Source organism: Lissotriton vulgaris, chromosome 4_1 (assembly GCF_964263255.1).
Source record: "Lissotriton vulgaris chromosome 4_1, aLisVul1.2, whole genome shotgun sequence".
Classification (NCBI taxonomy): domain Eukaryota; kingdom Metazoa; phylum Chordata; class Amphibia; order Caudata; family Salamandridae; genus Lissotriton; species Lissotriton vulgaris.
Window position 1 is genome coordinate 1,782,632,610 of NC_141691.1, and position 15,916 is coordinate 1,782,648,525.

General features: G+C 43.0%; 1 protein-coding gene across 5 annotated transcripts in view; it reads left to right on the top strand.

The window, feature by feature from the left end:
- Window positions 1-15,916, top strand: part of OXR1 (oxidation resistance 1) — a 1,826,889-nt gene that overhangs the window by 1,709,220 nt on the left and 101,753 nt on the right. For all 5 annotated transcript variants that reach the window (XM_086966107.1, XM_086966110.1, XM_086966106.1 and 2 more), the window contains 2 exons: window positions 501-653; window positions 14,907-15,002. In XM_086966107.1, coding sequence (XP_086822233.1) covers window positions 501-653; window positions 14,907-15,002 — 249 coding nt within the window. The remainder of the gene's footprint in view (window positions 1-500; window positions 654-14,906; window positions 15,003-15,916) is intronic.

The window sequence follows — 15,916 nt, forward strand, 5'->3', positions numbered from 1 at the left end:
CCACATGAAACACTGTTACTTTAAACGCAACACTGAGAACGCGTTTCAACAACAAAAACAAACATTTGTAGCTCGGTGTGAAATTCTAAGCAGAACAATCCAACTTGACATTAAATTACACTTTCCACCATCGTAACCACTTTTTCAATGCTCAAAACCATGTAATTCCCTCAAGGTTTATTATGAAGTTGATTTCGAGATCTAAAACATGATGTATTTTCCTTCTTATTGAATAATTAATGCTTTTTATATAGGGATTGGAGCCTCGTGCAGATGTTTGGCTACAAGTTACATGCTTATACAAATCCTCATAGTACTAAAGTCTACATCGAAAATTAAGTAATGGATAGTGGCACGTTCCTAATGCAAACAGAGAAGTATTTCCATAATCATTTGGTTATATTCGAAGAAGGATATTGTCAGAATGTGCCTCAGTAATATGTTAGATGCAAGTTATTATTGTGAAAAATTATAATTGATAAGCTTTTAATTCTTACCAGCTTACAAAGCATCTTCCTCCAAGAACAATTGGATACCCATGGACACTTGTCTACAGTACTGCAAAACACGGCATGAGCATAAAAACGCTGTACCGAACTATGCTGGGCCTGGACACACCAGTTTTATTAGTTATTAAAGACAGCGATGGCCAGGTATGCAGGTATTTTTCTGTTTAAATTGTTTCTTCTTCTTTGTGTTAAAGAGAGATTGTGCTGATAGTGTTTCAAATGTGTGGTCTTAATTTGTCGCACTGCATTTTCAGAGCATGTCTTGTAAACCATATTCCTCTGATAATTTTTAATCTGGTTCACTAACAAACAATTGTCAATTTTGTTTGCAACTGCAATTATGAAGGAAAGGATAAGTAAGGTGACTTTTTAGTGTAGTAACAACAAACATTAACGTCTGAAAATTAACGTTAAGGTTTTAACAGAAATAAAATGTTTAGAGGCGCTTAAATAAAAGTTGATTTATAAAAGCCATTGACACTTTAAACGTTTGCCACTCACATTAGCACTGATCTGATGAAACAAGCATTGACAAAGGTATGGTGTTGACAGCTAGCCTGTTGGTTTTGCCAATATTTTTTTTAATGTACTTTGAATCGTTGTAAAGCACAGCCTTTACATGTTTTTGTTCGAAAGTTTTACAGAAACATTTAAACACTGCTACTGTTTTCCTGCTGCCACCAGCAGTGAGCTGCACCAGCTACCTAGAAGAGACTGCCTGGTATTTTGAGCTGGACTGTTCCTACTAACCCAGGACCAAGATTGGGAGGGAGGGAGGGAGGGAGGGTTGACACTGCAGGCTGGAATGCTCCTTTGGGAGTTGATTTCTATATGTCTAGAGCAGCATAGTTTGTGATAAACAATGAACTGGAACGTGGCCTTAATGATTAGTTGAGGCCGAGGATAATTCAAACACTTTTTCCATCGCTTTGTTGTAGTTGACGCAGCAAGCATCCTATTTTTTAAAGGGTTGTGGTCCCATTCAAAGATGTTCACTTGTGTTTGTGCGCCCTTGGGCAGCCATCTTTGAATGGGATTAAAATCCATTCAAATATGTATGCCTCTTGCAGTACCTGCGAAACCCACGGCACACTGCAAGTGGCCTTCAGGGCCCAGTACCAGCGTAGAGCTGCCGGGAACTCAAGGGAACAAAAAAAAACAGCATACATTTCTGATGGAGAGTAATGTAAAAGAAGCATTGCAAAACCACAGCCAAGATGTATGTTTGCACTCTACCAGTCTCTGATGAAATCTGCAAAACAACCAAGACTCTTGCCATGGGTCTTGGAGTCAGCCAGGTTAGAGTTGGTACTATTATTGTAAACTTGAACTCTGTAAAACAGACTAGTAGGAGTCACAGCATGAAAAATGTTAAATAGTGGTAAAGTGTGGGGAGTTTATGTAAGTCCAATATTTCAATATGTAATGCAATAGATCAACATGCACTCATACATCAAGCGAAAACTGTTTTGTATTAGTTATCACAATTCATTCCCTTATTACACAAATCGAAATTAATTGAATAACATGATTGTCCGACCAGGTTTCCACTGTTTCCCAAAAATACTGTTCACGCCAGTCAGCTTAGTTAAGCCCAATTTATTGTCCTCAAATGGACAACCTGCAAACGCCAACACGTACTTCACGGTTACCTCACCGCTTCTTCAGAGCTGCAGGGACAACAATTATATATCAGTCAACATCTCGTTACAAAGTCATTATTGCATTCCAATCCGTTCCAAGTGCTATTCAATTGAACGTGATATTGATATGTATCCAGAAAAGAACAATTAGTATAATAGTTATAGCACCCAGTTATATGTTCAATGATAAGTTCATACCAGAAATTCAAATTGTGCATTTTTACATGATTTAGGACAATGTAAACGGACGTACTTATCCAAGGAAAAGTACAAACCTTTCTACAAAAGAAAATATAAATCCGATAAATGCAGTATATTAAATCATGGCGCGGACAGCAATGCCAAGTCATATTTCACAGTGGGATAATCCTGTATTAAATAGGAATGAAGAAACCAATTACAGAGACAAGTAAACACATAAGAATCAGACACAAAGTCAATGAAAAACAATCCTTCAACTGCTCTCTCGATATCACTCATTGATCTCATAACAGGTAAAAATGCACATAAACAACAAAGACAATAATACGAGGACTCTCCTCACTCAGCAAAAAAGTATAGCCATATCTGTAGGGAGGTAGATCCCTGGTAAAACCAATTTTACATATTACCCCAGTTGGAACAGCTTTGGCCTACCTTTAAGTCCCTTGTAAGGGGTACCTATGATACCAAATGGCATGGTAGCCAGAGAAAGGCCTCCGAGGACTACAGCATATATTATGCCACCCTCAGAGACCTCTCACCACAAACAGGCACCACTGCTATTTAAGCTTGCATGCCTTGGTCCAGCTAAATGTGAAGCCGAAATGGAACACACCCCTATGTGCCATGCCTACCAGTCACTGCATGAGGCATAGGCAAGTGCACTATATATACACCTTATGTGATGACCTATCAGCACGAGCAGATAGATCCCGTTAATATCTTAAGTCCATTCTTAGATACAAGTGCATTAAAGCCATATAAGAGTACCTGGTTTGGAAACTTGTCATTACAGGTTTCATAGCACAAAAATGGCTTTACTGATTCCTTGGATGTTTGTTATCAAACATCTCAGAATAATAACCCTGCACTGGTTCCAGTGTCCGATTTATTAACTCTTGCTCTCAGGGGTCCCTACCATAGGAGACCCCTAACCCACACCAGCCTTTGGTGGATTCCCTGACTGGTAAACATCAGCCTACCACCACGAGACAGGTTTCTGGACTCCTGAGGTGAGAGTCCTTGCTCTCTGGGCCTAGAAACAAAGCTTTTCCTGGGCAGAGGTCCGAACACCTCCTCTAAGTCAGGAAGGGCTGAACAACTTCAAAAGCCCTGCTTCCTTTGTACCGCGACCCCGGCCCCTCCTGCTAGCAGGGGAATGCCCCCTTCCTGTTTTCACCCCAAATTTAGGTAGGAAGACAGGTGGGAAAAGTTAGCACGTCATAGAGGTTGCGTACCACTGCCAACCCCATCACTCAGGTGGAGGAGGCGAGGTGAAGCCTACTCCTCAGTGCCCGCCATCTTGCTGATGAAGGGCATCCCCCAATCAGGGTTCAGGATTGTACTCACTTTTCCACGTGGGGTTAGCACACCAAGGGTGTAGTCACCCTGACGTAAGTAGCCTATTGGCTACTCACTCAAGACCCCTAAAATGCCCTTGATATACAGTATTTATGGGGCAGCCCTGAACTTGGAATTCTAGATTCCTGCAACCTACGAAGAAGGACAAAAGAAGTTGACAGCAGAGGGGACTGTAGAGAAGAGCTTACTTGGCACCAGCCCTACTGCCCAGTCTGCAGTTTCCAGAGATCCTGCATCACAAATAGACTTGTCCTGCAGCCAGCGACCTCCAGAAACCTTGGGAGGACTGGCTGCCTTCAACAAAGAACGGATCTCCTGGAAACAGCAGCTCTTTTCAAAAGAAACTCCAAAGAAAGACTCTGAGCTTGCTGAGGACAAAGACTCTCGACTCCTGGAACCACCACTTCACTAGTCGCCAAGTCTAAGTGGCCCACTGGTCCCAGCAAGGTCCCCCAGAGCTTCAGAGTCCAATGTGGGTTGATCCTTCCAAGACTCCCCGACGTCCCCTGCAGCTCTGCACAGAGACCCCCACCCAACCGTGAGTGGCACAGTAAGGTGAAACCTGACCTCAAAATCCACTCCTGCATCCAGCCTCCCAGCGCCCTGGAGAAGAGGACCTGAGGTGCACTTGCGTCCCGAGCCCTCGAACTTACCTTCCCAGCTGTTGGTTCCTCCCAGAAGACTTTTTGGACCAAGCCTGCAGCCAAAATCCCAAACCAGCAGCCTCCATAGGGTTGCATTCGGTGCCCAACACCTCCAAGTTCCATGCCCCCCCCTCCCCCCTGCGCCGCAGGTGGTGGGGACTTGGTGCTGACCTGGGATCCCCTTTACCCTGACCTTAACACTAGGAGCTTGACACCAAAACAGAGTGGCCTGCATGTGAGCAGCCCCCGACCAAGGGGGGTCTCCTAGCTCTATTGGCTAACATTGGCACCTGCCCTGGTGCAGCTGGTGGTGCCAACCTGAACCTTGGTTCTACCCTCCAAAACTCCCTTTTCGAAGCGGTTAGCCTACCTGCAAACATAACTCATCGTCTTTCTCTATAGGACTATATGGCATGTTTTTCTGTGTTGAACTATCTTGTACTGCAACAAAAGTACTTTAGTGCCTGTAAGCGAGTTAACCTTATTACTTATGTCCTGTGTTGCTTAGACTATTTTAGGAGTATGTTTCATGCTAAACTAGATAAGTAATTTAGAAGTAATCGAACAGTAATTTTGTGTAGTTTAGCAATTGTTTTTCTCATTGCAAAAGTAATCTAAATGTTCCTGCCAAACCAGCATTCACTGCCATTTGAAAAGTAACATTGTATGAAGAGTTTAACTTACCTGCTACAGAGTAAATCTTGTTACTAGAAATGAAACAATAAAAAAATCATTTTTTATACAAATAATTAATCTGGAATGTCTTTAAGTGTGTGACTTTTCTTACCTCAGCGTGTACAACAAATGCTTAACACTACCCTCCTGATAAGCCTGACTGCTCAAGCACGCTACCACAAAAGAGAGTAAGGCATTATCTACACGCTACCACAAAAGAGAGTAAGGCATTATCTACTTTAGCTTCTGCTATACCTCTGGGGATCCTCTGGACTCTGCACACTATACCTGACTTTGGTATAGTATATATAGAGCCAGCTTCCTACATTTGGAGCAGCAGTGGGATCTATAGCATTGCATTTGTTGGACCACTTGGTCCACAGCTGATCACACAACTTCAATCCAAAAATTGCCTTGGTTCAACAAATTTTTTTAATGGACTAGTTTTCCAAAAGATTTTAAAGTTTTGGTAGGGCCTCGGTTGAGTCCCTTCTAGCATTCCAAAAGTTTAAAACTCACAATAGTTAGGGATAAAAGTATTCTAGAAGTTTTTGACCTCTGGTAAAAATAAATTACCTCTATTATTAAAAATGATGACTAATACTTAAAATATGGTTGAGGAGCTCAACCTCACCCCTGACCCCCATCTACAGATGAGAGAGTTAAGGTCTCTGTGTAAGACTAAAATAATGCCCATTGTGTCCTGTCCTTTCGAGAACAAGCTTCCAGTAGCTCTTGGCAGAATACTTCAGGGACCACCCTTCTTATAGGGAAGATCTCACCTCAGAAATAGATTGAACCAGTGACTGGGAAGGTAACTTACAACCTACTTCAATAGATAGATCAGGGCCTCTGTGCCCCCAACTCCAAAGATAGCACTCGCAAGACCTAGGTCTCACACAGGTGGGTCAGGGTTTTCTGAGATCATTGAGGAAAGCCTCAATGAAGAGGACATCCTGCTTGCCAGGTTTACCAAAAGGTTAGACCTAGAGTCCAGACTCCTGGCTCTAGAAAAAAATATTGGAGCTGGGCTTACCGTCCATCAATGGATGGTAACCGTGTCAAAGAGAAAGAAAGTTCTTATGACCCTAAATCCCTAAAGCGATCCCTAAAGCGCTTTAGGGATTTTAGGGTCATAAGAACTTTCTGAGGAAGTTGAGGAAGTGATGACATCACCAAGTGGTTTGCAGCCTTTGAGGGATCTTGTGAAATGAGGCAAGTGAAGAAGTCACACTGGTGGGGTGGGCGGGGGGCAGGAGGGTGGCTTTACTTTGGGATCTGCTCCCTGGTAACTGCAGAGACAGACTACTGGCCCTTACTGGGCCAGATGTTGAGTTCTGTGACCTCATGAAGGGCACCCTGATTGAGGGCTTTGGGCTCACAACTGAGGAGTATAGAATTTGATTCAGGGGGGTTCACAAAACCCCAAGCCTTTTGACTTTATAGACTACTCAGCAAAACACTAGGTAGCTGGTTAACTGGAAGTGAAGTGCATGGCTATGTTTAGCTTTATGAACTCACGACGAAAGAACACATGTAAAGTAACTGCACAAATGAAAAGTTGCATCAGTATCTGGTAGACCTAGTTGCAATTTCTCTCCAAGAATTAGGATTGAAGGCAGACCTCTGGGTCAAGATTAGGGTGACCAAATCGTCCACTGGGGTGTGACCAAAAGAAAGGGGTTACAAAACCTCCACAGGGAAAATTGGGTGGGCTCCCTAAATATAAAAAGGAGTCCCAGGTCCCTCAAAAACCTGCCCAGGAGAATAGGCCTAAAGACACCTCACACTCTAACTGGGTACCAAGGTAAGAGTTGGGATCCCAACAAGGTATTGTGTCACCGCTGTCAAAAGACAGGGCACCACACCAAGGACCCTAGCTGTCCTAAAAACAAAGCCCTTAATGTAGCTCCAGGAGTTGCCAGTGTAGCCTATGAGGGTTCCTTAGATTAGGAAGTTCACATAGCCCTCAACTGGAAAATGGGCCCTAAAGGAGATTCCAGAGGGGAGTATACATTTTGACCACCTACTGGTGAATGGAATTCCCACCACTGCATTGAGAGATACCTGTGCCAGTCACACTGTGATGCATGACAGGTTGGTACTCCCAAACCAGTATGTCCCAGGGGAGACAAAATGTATAAGGGCTATCCCAGGGGCGTCACTGTTCGCCCTTTGGATGTAGTGCCCCTAGAAATAGTTGGGTCTTTTTGTTGGAGAAAGGTGGTAGTCATAGACCTCCCCCTTGTATGTCTTCTTGGGAATGACCACCCAGATGTTGGTCTGGGCCACAGTAAGGTACTAGTCCAGTGCCAGTCCTCACCCAAGGAATCTGGGGGAAGGGTGCTGAACCTGCAGTTAGTGCAGATAAGTCCCTAAAGAAAAAGAAGAGAACGTGTAGGAAAGGTGGACAACTGTTGGCCTCAGTTCCAGAGGGCCCGGGAGATTCTATCCCAATAAGGGAGAACACCAAAGGTTGCACTTGTGAAGTCCTCTCTAGCCCACAAAATGACCAGACTAGTCCTGCAGCTGTCCAGCCTGAGTTGCTGGTTTCTCAGCCTACATAACCGAGGGTGGAAGAAGGGTGTTCACTACAAAGTGTAGAGCCCCCCCCACCCCCACCCCACCCTAAAACAGCAAACAGGCAACCAGAACCCAAAGAAGCCTATAGGTTAACCTCTTCACCTACCAGTGAAGAGATAAATGTGTGGTTCTGGGAACTGACAGATATCAGTAGCCTCTGCTTGGTGTTAGCCTTCATGGCAGCACTTTCTTTGGCATGGTGGTCTAGCTCCATGCCAAATAGCAAGTTAGTCCCGTGACCCTGTTGGTCATGGTGGGGTTACTCCAGCTGTGAATAACCTCTGTGGGTAAGCTGGATTTTGCCCTAGCTAAGTTAGAATTTGCAGAGATAGGTACTGCTGCACCCAAACTAAAATTAAGACACTAAAGAGCTAGGAAATTAGCATTGGGAATTAGGTCCTGAAACTGTTGAGGTAGGCCAGCTTCCCAAAGAGACTGACTAGGACACTAGGATGTAAGGCAGAGTAGGCCCTGCAACTTTCAGACCACTTCCTCTACTCTACCTTGCCTGAAGGACTAGGAAGACTCTCAGATTAGGGTGAGTCTTCTGGTCATTTAGTTTGGGGGTTGAGGTTGGTGGGATTGTGTAGGAAAGTTGGTTTCTGTTGCAGTAACTCCTCCACTTTTTGCCTGACATCTGATGCACTTTGACTGATTGTGCACTGGGTCCTTGCCCATCAGGTTCCCAGAGACTGTTCTTGTCCCTAAACTGAACCATTGTTACCACAATTGACACAACTCATGTCTACCTGTAAGTCCCTTGCAAGGGGTACCTATGGTACCAAAGGGCATGATAGCCAGAGAAAGGCTTCTGCGGGCTGCAGCATGTATTATGCCCCCCTGAGAGACCTCTCACCACAAATGTGCACCTTTTTGTTTTGGTGCAGCTAAAAGTGAAGTCAACAATGCACACACCCCTTTGTGCCATGCCTACCAGTCACTGTATGAGGCATAGGTAAGTCACCCTTAAGGCAGAGTGCACTATACATCATGTGTGAGGACCTATCAGCATGAGCAGATAGGCCCCTATAATATTGAAGTACATTCTTAGATATTATAAAAGCAGTAAAGCCATATAAGAGTATATTGTCTGGAAACTTGTCATCCTGAGTTTCACAGCACCATAATGGCTTTACTGAATCCTGGGATGTTTGGTCTCAAACATCACAGAATAATAAACCTGCACTGATTCCAGTGTCAGATGTATTAACTCTTGCACTCAGGGTCCTTACTAGAGGCGACCCCTAAACCACACCAGCCTTTGGTGGGTTCCCTGACTGGTAAACACCAGCCTGCCACCACGAGACAGGAGTTTTCTGGACCCCTGAGGTGAGAGTCCTTGCTCTCTGAGCCTAGAAACAAAGCCTTTCCTGGGCAGAGGTCCAAACGCCTCCATTAAGTCAGGAAGGGCTAAGCAGCTTCCTTTGTACTGCGACCCCTGTCCCTCCTGCTAGCAGGAGGAGGGCCCCCTTCCTGCTTTCACCCCAAGTTTAGGTGGGAAGACAGGTGGGAAAAGCTAGCAAGCCATGGAGGTGTGTGTACCCCTGCCAACCCCACCCCTGAGATGTAGGAGGCAAGGTAAAGCCCACTCCTCAGTGCCCGCCATCTTGCTGATGTAGGGCACCACCCCCCCCATCAGGGTTAGGGAATGTGCCCACTCCTCCACATGGGTTGAAAACACAAAGGGTTTAGTCACCCTAAGGTAAGTAGCCCAATAGCTATTACCTCGAGACCACTAAAACGCCCATAGATACAGTATTTATGGGGCAGCCCTGAACCCAGGATGCTAGATTCCTGCAACATACGAAGGACGGAAGGTGTCGCACAGCAGAGGAGACTGTAGAGAAGCACTACTGGCCCGTCAGCAGTTTCCAGAGGTCCTGCTACAAAAGTAGACTTGTCCTGCAGCTAGCGACCTCTAGAACCCCTGGGAGGACTGACTGCCTTCAGCAAAGACCGGATCTCCTGCGAACAGCATCTCTGTTTAAAAGAAACTCCAAAGAAAGACTCTGAGCCTGCTGAGGACGAAGAAACTACACGCCTAGAACCACCACTGCACCACTCCCCTACGACCCGAGTCCAACTGTCTTACTGGGCTCAGCGAGATCCCCCAGCACTCCAGAATCCAACTCCACCGTGGGTTGACCCCTACAGGACTCTCTGACCTCACCTGCAGCCTCTGCACAGAGACACCCCTCCTCACTCCCTCAACTACGAGCGGCCCGGTATGGTGAAACCTGACCTCAAAAGGCACCCCTGAATCTGTCCGCCCTGCATCTTGGAGAAGAGTATTTGAGGTGTATCTTAATGTAAAGATTCATAATATGAATTTCTAGTATGAGCCTTGTGATAATTGAACATATAATTAGGTGTAACAAATTCTATTAAACGGATTCTTCATTTTGGGACACATCTGTATTACGGTCATTTCAATTGAATTGAAAACTAATTGCAATGCAATAATTGTTTTGTAATAAAATGTTAGACTGTTATATAATTGTTGTCCCTGAAGCGCCGAAGATGTGGTGAGATAACTGCAAAGCATGTGTTGGCTGTTGCAGGTTGTCTCGACGACAAATAATTGGACTTAACTAAGCTGTCTGGAGTGAACTGTATTATTTGGAACCAATGGAAGAATCATGGACTGAGATTCATGTTATTCAGTTAATTTTGATTTTTGTAATAAGGGAACGAATTATGATCACAAATACAAAGCAGTTTTGAACTGATTTATGAGTGTCTGTATTTATTGTGTTACATTGAAATATGTGAGTTATAGAAACTCCCCTTACCATTTATTACTTTAAAACATTTTGAGTCGGAGGAAAAACTGGCAAAGTGGTTGGAGTGAGCTGGGCCATTTGTTTTATGTCCATATTACAGGATACAGAAGGAGCCGTCATTGAGGAATATTAAGAAGTGTATTATCAGACCTGTGCCTTACCACTGATTTGCGGAAGTGGGCATTGCAAGTAATCAAGGAAGAAATTACCTCTTTTGGTATGAAAGCCGTGCTCTATCGACACTTTGAGTTATGATTAAAGGGAAAGTATCAAAGGACAATAAGACAAAAGCATCCTGGGATGTTGTGGACTCAGTTAAAGAACAGAAATGAACTTGAGTCACACGATCAGGACTCTTAATTTCATATTCACATATTGATAGTTACTTCAAAAGTTACAGTAACTTACTTCTTCCATTAACAAGAAGCTAACCTGAAATGTAATTCTAAGCTAGTTGCCATGATAAAATTAGAATGTTATTGTAACCTATCTGCCCACTCACACCTTCAGTAGTATATCCAGCTAAGCCCCCAAAGTGTTGATGTTTGAGCTGGACAAAACAATGGCATAGAGCACTACTGACAGTTTTACTTTAGCACAAACTTAGTGAAATACCCTTTCCTTAGCAACTCCAATTTACAATGACCTCTTAGCCACAGTGACATCTAAAATTATTATTGGAGATGCTGTTAAAGCTGCACAAATGATGTGTGTAATCACTTTCATGGTCCTCACAAATAATATGACAACTTTGTGGTAAAGGTGATGTATAAAACTATGGGCTTAGTGAAGAATTACATGGCTGTGCTCAACCTTTTATTACTTGAAGGTACTAATTCATTCAAGAATAGATTTTAACATTAATTGTGAGATACAGTGTTATAAGTAATACAGTTCTAATAATCAAGCAGGGAGGCTCGCTGTTTTGTAGTCCTCAAAACCGTTAACCCAGGCAAACCAATTGTTTTTTTAACCCCTCCTGCACAGGCCATCCTCGCACATAGATAAATACAAACCCATAATCCCAGCCCTAACATTTCAATCTACTTTCCCTTGTAACACTAGACAGTTCACCCCTCACTGTACCTCGCGCTTATCAGTTATTGATAAGCCATTGGACATGTAGCATTCCTCATCATATGCAGCAGATTTAGCACACTCCTCCTTAATACATAGTAGCTCCAGCACATATCAACTACTTATCCTTACTAAACCTGTCCTGCATGTTATGTTATGTTACAGCAAATTTGTAAGGGACCCGTACACCAAAAAGGTTTAATGTCGCAAGAAGCACAGCAGCAGGAGGGCCACAGAACTTAGCCGTATGCCTGTCTGAGTCTGAAAAGCCAAGTTTTCAGTAGACATCCAAAACTGGCAACAAGGCTCTGATAGAGGGTAAGGAATTCTAAAAGCCTGGTGCCATTCCCAGGGGCTATAACTAAAACAATGATCCCAAAAGCAGAAATGAAGCAGCCATCAGTTATCTCCTTCTCTTTAATTAACAACATATTTTTGAACGTTTTCTCCCCTACGTTCCAACTAACCTTCCATCTCATCGACAGGGTGACTGTCTCAATAAAACAACTCAAGAATTTTAAAGCAAAGTACCACTAATTCGCATATATAAACACCAACTACCTAAGTTTATTAAATTTCCGTTCAACTTGGATGCCAGGAGTATGAAAGTCTCCACCCTCTCCTTATAACACACTTACCACATGAATACCCGCATACACTCTAGTTGAACCATAATACCTCGTCCTATCCTCGACCCCGGTGAAACCTACCTTTTTCTGACCGCCCTTTACAGCCTCCAACACCACACAGTTCTGTAAGATCAATGCCAAGCCCTCCAGATTCATTGGTCAGTCTTTTTTCGTTTCATCTACCCCCTGACAGCACTTGACTAATTTTTAATTCCTTTAACAGTTACTTATCTGTACACTTCTACTATTCGAAAATACATGTGATAGAAAAACCGGAATATAAATCAGATTTCATAGTTGCATGTAAAGACCACTAGGAATATTTCCCAATAGGAATATCGTCATTTTGCCTGCAAGAATTCTCGTTAGCAGCCTATTAAAAACTACTGTAAAGTACTGCATCAGCCCCCTCTCACTACCTTATACCGTACCACTCAGTCTTAAACCCTTTGGCATCAAACAGTACTTACTATAACACAAATTATATTCGCATAGCCTCACTGTCTTTCTAGACCTAGTGATCCTCAGGAGGCACACCAAAATTAATGAGCTGCGGACTGTCTGAAGAATTGTGATGGACTTTTAGTCTTCACTTCACACAAATAACAAAGTAGTCCGAGCTATTGATGAGTGATTGCCTGCAATTAACTTACAGGGGATCGAAGGTTGTTACGTCCAACTGCTTTTCAGGCAATTGCTTTCAACCGATTTTTTTATCATGGTGGCTACACTCCTTATGGTGGGACTTCCGAGGGGAATCCAGAGCAGATTGAGCCCTGCATACATGTGCTGCTGGTACCAAAAGAGACTTCAAAAAGGTTTGCATTTAGTCTCAGGAGACAACTTCTACTTTCTGTTCCTCTCCTTTCCAAATTTGCAACGAAAGAGTAATGGGGTGACCTCCGAAAAATCAATGACGGTTTGAGTATCCTGAGAGAGTAGCTTACCTGGGAGCGATTTGTCCTCTTCTTTTTGTACCTCCTGTGTTTCAGGGCAACTGATAGTGTGCCTGTATTTTTGATCAGTACAGCAATATATAGGGCACCCTGTTATTCCTGAGAACCTGGCTAACAGGTCATTTATTTAGCAAGATTTACTCTCCATACCCCGGCATACTTGACTGGATACTGATGGATCTGGGTCTTTGATTGTAACAATGTAGATGGCTTTGAGGGGGGAGCGGGGGTCTCCTTATTTGTTGTCCAAAGGACACCCCTACTGTCAATACTGTGGTTGAAACATTGGCTTACTTATGAGTTGACTGTTCAAGTGATTACATGTGAAACCTGAACTTTGATAACAATCATTGTTCTTCTGGATCCGAGTGTAGTACATTAGTTCACAGTCGACTGCTGCTTAGCCACTTAATCTGCTTGCTCACGGCTACAAGTAACCCTTCCTTTCAATTGTGGGTACGTGTGTTGAAGTTCGAAGGCCCTGTAGCAAGTTTTATGCTGGCGTTGCCATACTGAAGCTCTTTTTGCTTCAGGCATGTCTTGGTATCACGTTTGCAGGCATGTAGATACAGCGGCAAACCTAGCAGTAGGAGGACGTAGCAAGTGAGATTATAGTTTAAGTGCCTATTTTACTAGTCTAAACTTAAACTGTAGCGCGACCAAACCTATGTTGTTGTTTTTCAAATAATTTTTTACCAAGATGCAGGAACACTCTGAACTATGTGTTCCAGTGAACTTGGCAAGTTGAATACCTTAGGCGGTTTTCCATCGAAAACGCACCATCATATCCCTAGGATCAAAAAAGCTTTACTCACATTCCGTCTAGAGATGATCCTGTGGTGGCAGGGCCTGCAGTTAACACACTACTCGTCTATGGTCAGTTTGTTTCCTGCTCTCCCTAATGCTTGGGGAAGTTGTATTTCAGGCAGTGTTTGAGTTTGTAGATGAATTGGCACATAGTGGAGTAACAACCAAGCAAAGAATCCCCACTGCCTCCTGCTCTGAAAATAAATTACATTTAAATTCTGTGCTTGACGTGTATAATTTAGCAGTGGTCCATGTCAGCATGTGTGAATTCCAAAATGAGACTCCTTAGAGTTGAAGCCCTTGGTGTCCTGAAAAGCTGTCAAGATTAGCTATTTGAGGGTAGAGGGACATTGCTCTGTCCTCCCCGCTTTTAAATGGAACCCCTTCTCACACCGGTTAACCATCAGCTCTTCAGAAAGGCCCGACATACTAAACTAATCAGTCAATAGGATTATTATCGGAGTGAAAGTGTCTTGTGGCATTTAAATACACGGTGTGCGCTGCAGAAATGTCACTATACCGAGCATCGTTGCATTACATTACCCTCCCTTAAAATCACTAACCCCTTCAATTCGCAATGTACCTTCCTTAGTTTCCAAATAGGTTTGACCGTTTGCACCTCTCAAACATCTTATATTCTGTGACGTAATCGCATTCCACTCTCCAGCCGTGAAGGATATACAGATTATTTGTATTTCGGACATGCAAAGCTCTTAACGTATACTTTTAAAGTCCTATATCAGTCGATACTGGTAACTTGCAGAAATCCGTCATAAGAGTTTACTCTAGAGAGACCTTGCTTAATTCAGTGTAATTATCCTGTAACGCCGTATTGCTTTCCAATATAGTTAACTTAATAGAATGCTCCCCTCTTTTTGTGCCAAGTTCAATTACAAAATGAAAATTAAAGACGGTATTCAACACAAAGAAAGTTATTAATTGACAACAGACGAAAACAAAAAATAGCATTGTTATGATGAAAAGAAGTAAGACATTTAATAGAATAGTGGATTAATGTATGTTCTCTTAATTTCCAGGTGTTTGGAGCATTGTCTTCTGATCCATTTAAAGTGAGTGATGGTTTTTATGCCACTGGAGAGACGTTCCTCTTTACATTTTTTCCAGACTTTGAAGTAAGTCCATGTATATAAATCTAAGAAACAATGTTCTGTTTTGTTCCCTTTACATTATTAGCAGGAGATTTGAGTCAATTCACCTTGTTGTACATTTTTAGATAGATTATGGTGTTGGTGGTTTATTCATATTTTGTGAATGTTTAGTGTGAAAAACAGATTATTTGTGCCTTAGTTTCCTCTCCCTCCCTCGGTTTCGTAGCATCATTCTGTTTCACGCTGTTAAACCTTTACTTTTGATTTACAACCTTTACCCGTGTTTAGTTCGAGCCTAGTGAAGCGCTCATGCGCTGGTCTATGGGAAGACTTCTTGTAAGCACTCCAAACTTCCTACAGACTTCTCTGTGAATTTGTTCACACCAACACATTTAATTGGCCATTGCATGTGGTTTTCAAAAATGAAAGCCCGCAAATGGCAAAAAGCGGGGGTATGTCCCGCCTTTTCTGTAAACGTTCCCTCCCATGGTCTATGGGTCTCGGGAGCGAGCATCGCCAGCTGCATTCCAGGATCAGGTTACTAATTAACCCAGCGCAGAAGTCTGCGCTTGTTTGTCATTTATTTTTTTCTTTCATTCATATCAGCCTTTTAGACGCTAGACGTCGCCATGACCAGGGTACATCCTCATTCTGAAATTACTAAAGAGGCCGCAGGGTTGTGATGGAAGCTTTTCTCTCAAATACACTGCAGCGATTGTCAGCAACCTTCATTTCCTAACCACATATTAACAGGGTGTCGAGCAATTGAGCCAAGAATGTATGAATGGGCTATTTACTTTTTTTAAAAATTTGCTTTGTATTTTTTGTTGGCATTAAAACTTTTAACATTTTTCCAGTTCACGATCTGAACCTAGCTCTTTAAAGAGGAGCCATGCATTAAATTTTCTATCACTTTTAGTAGTCCTGAAACTATTTTC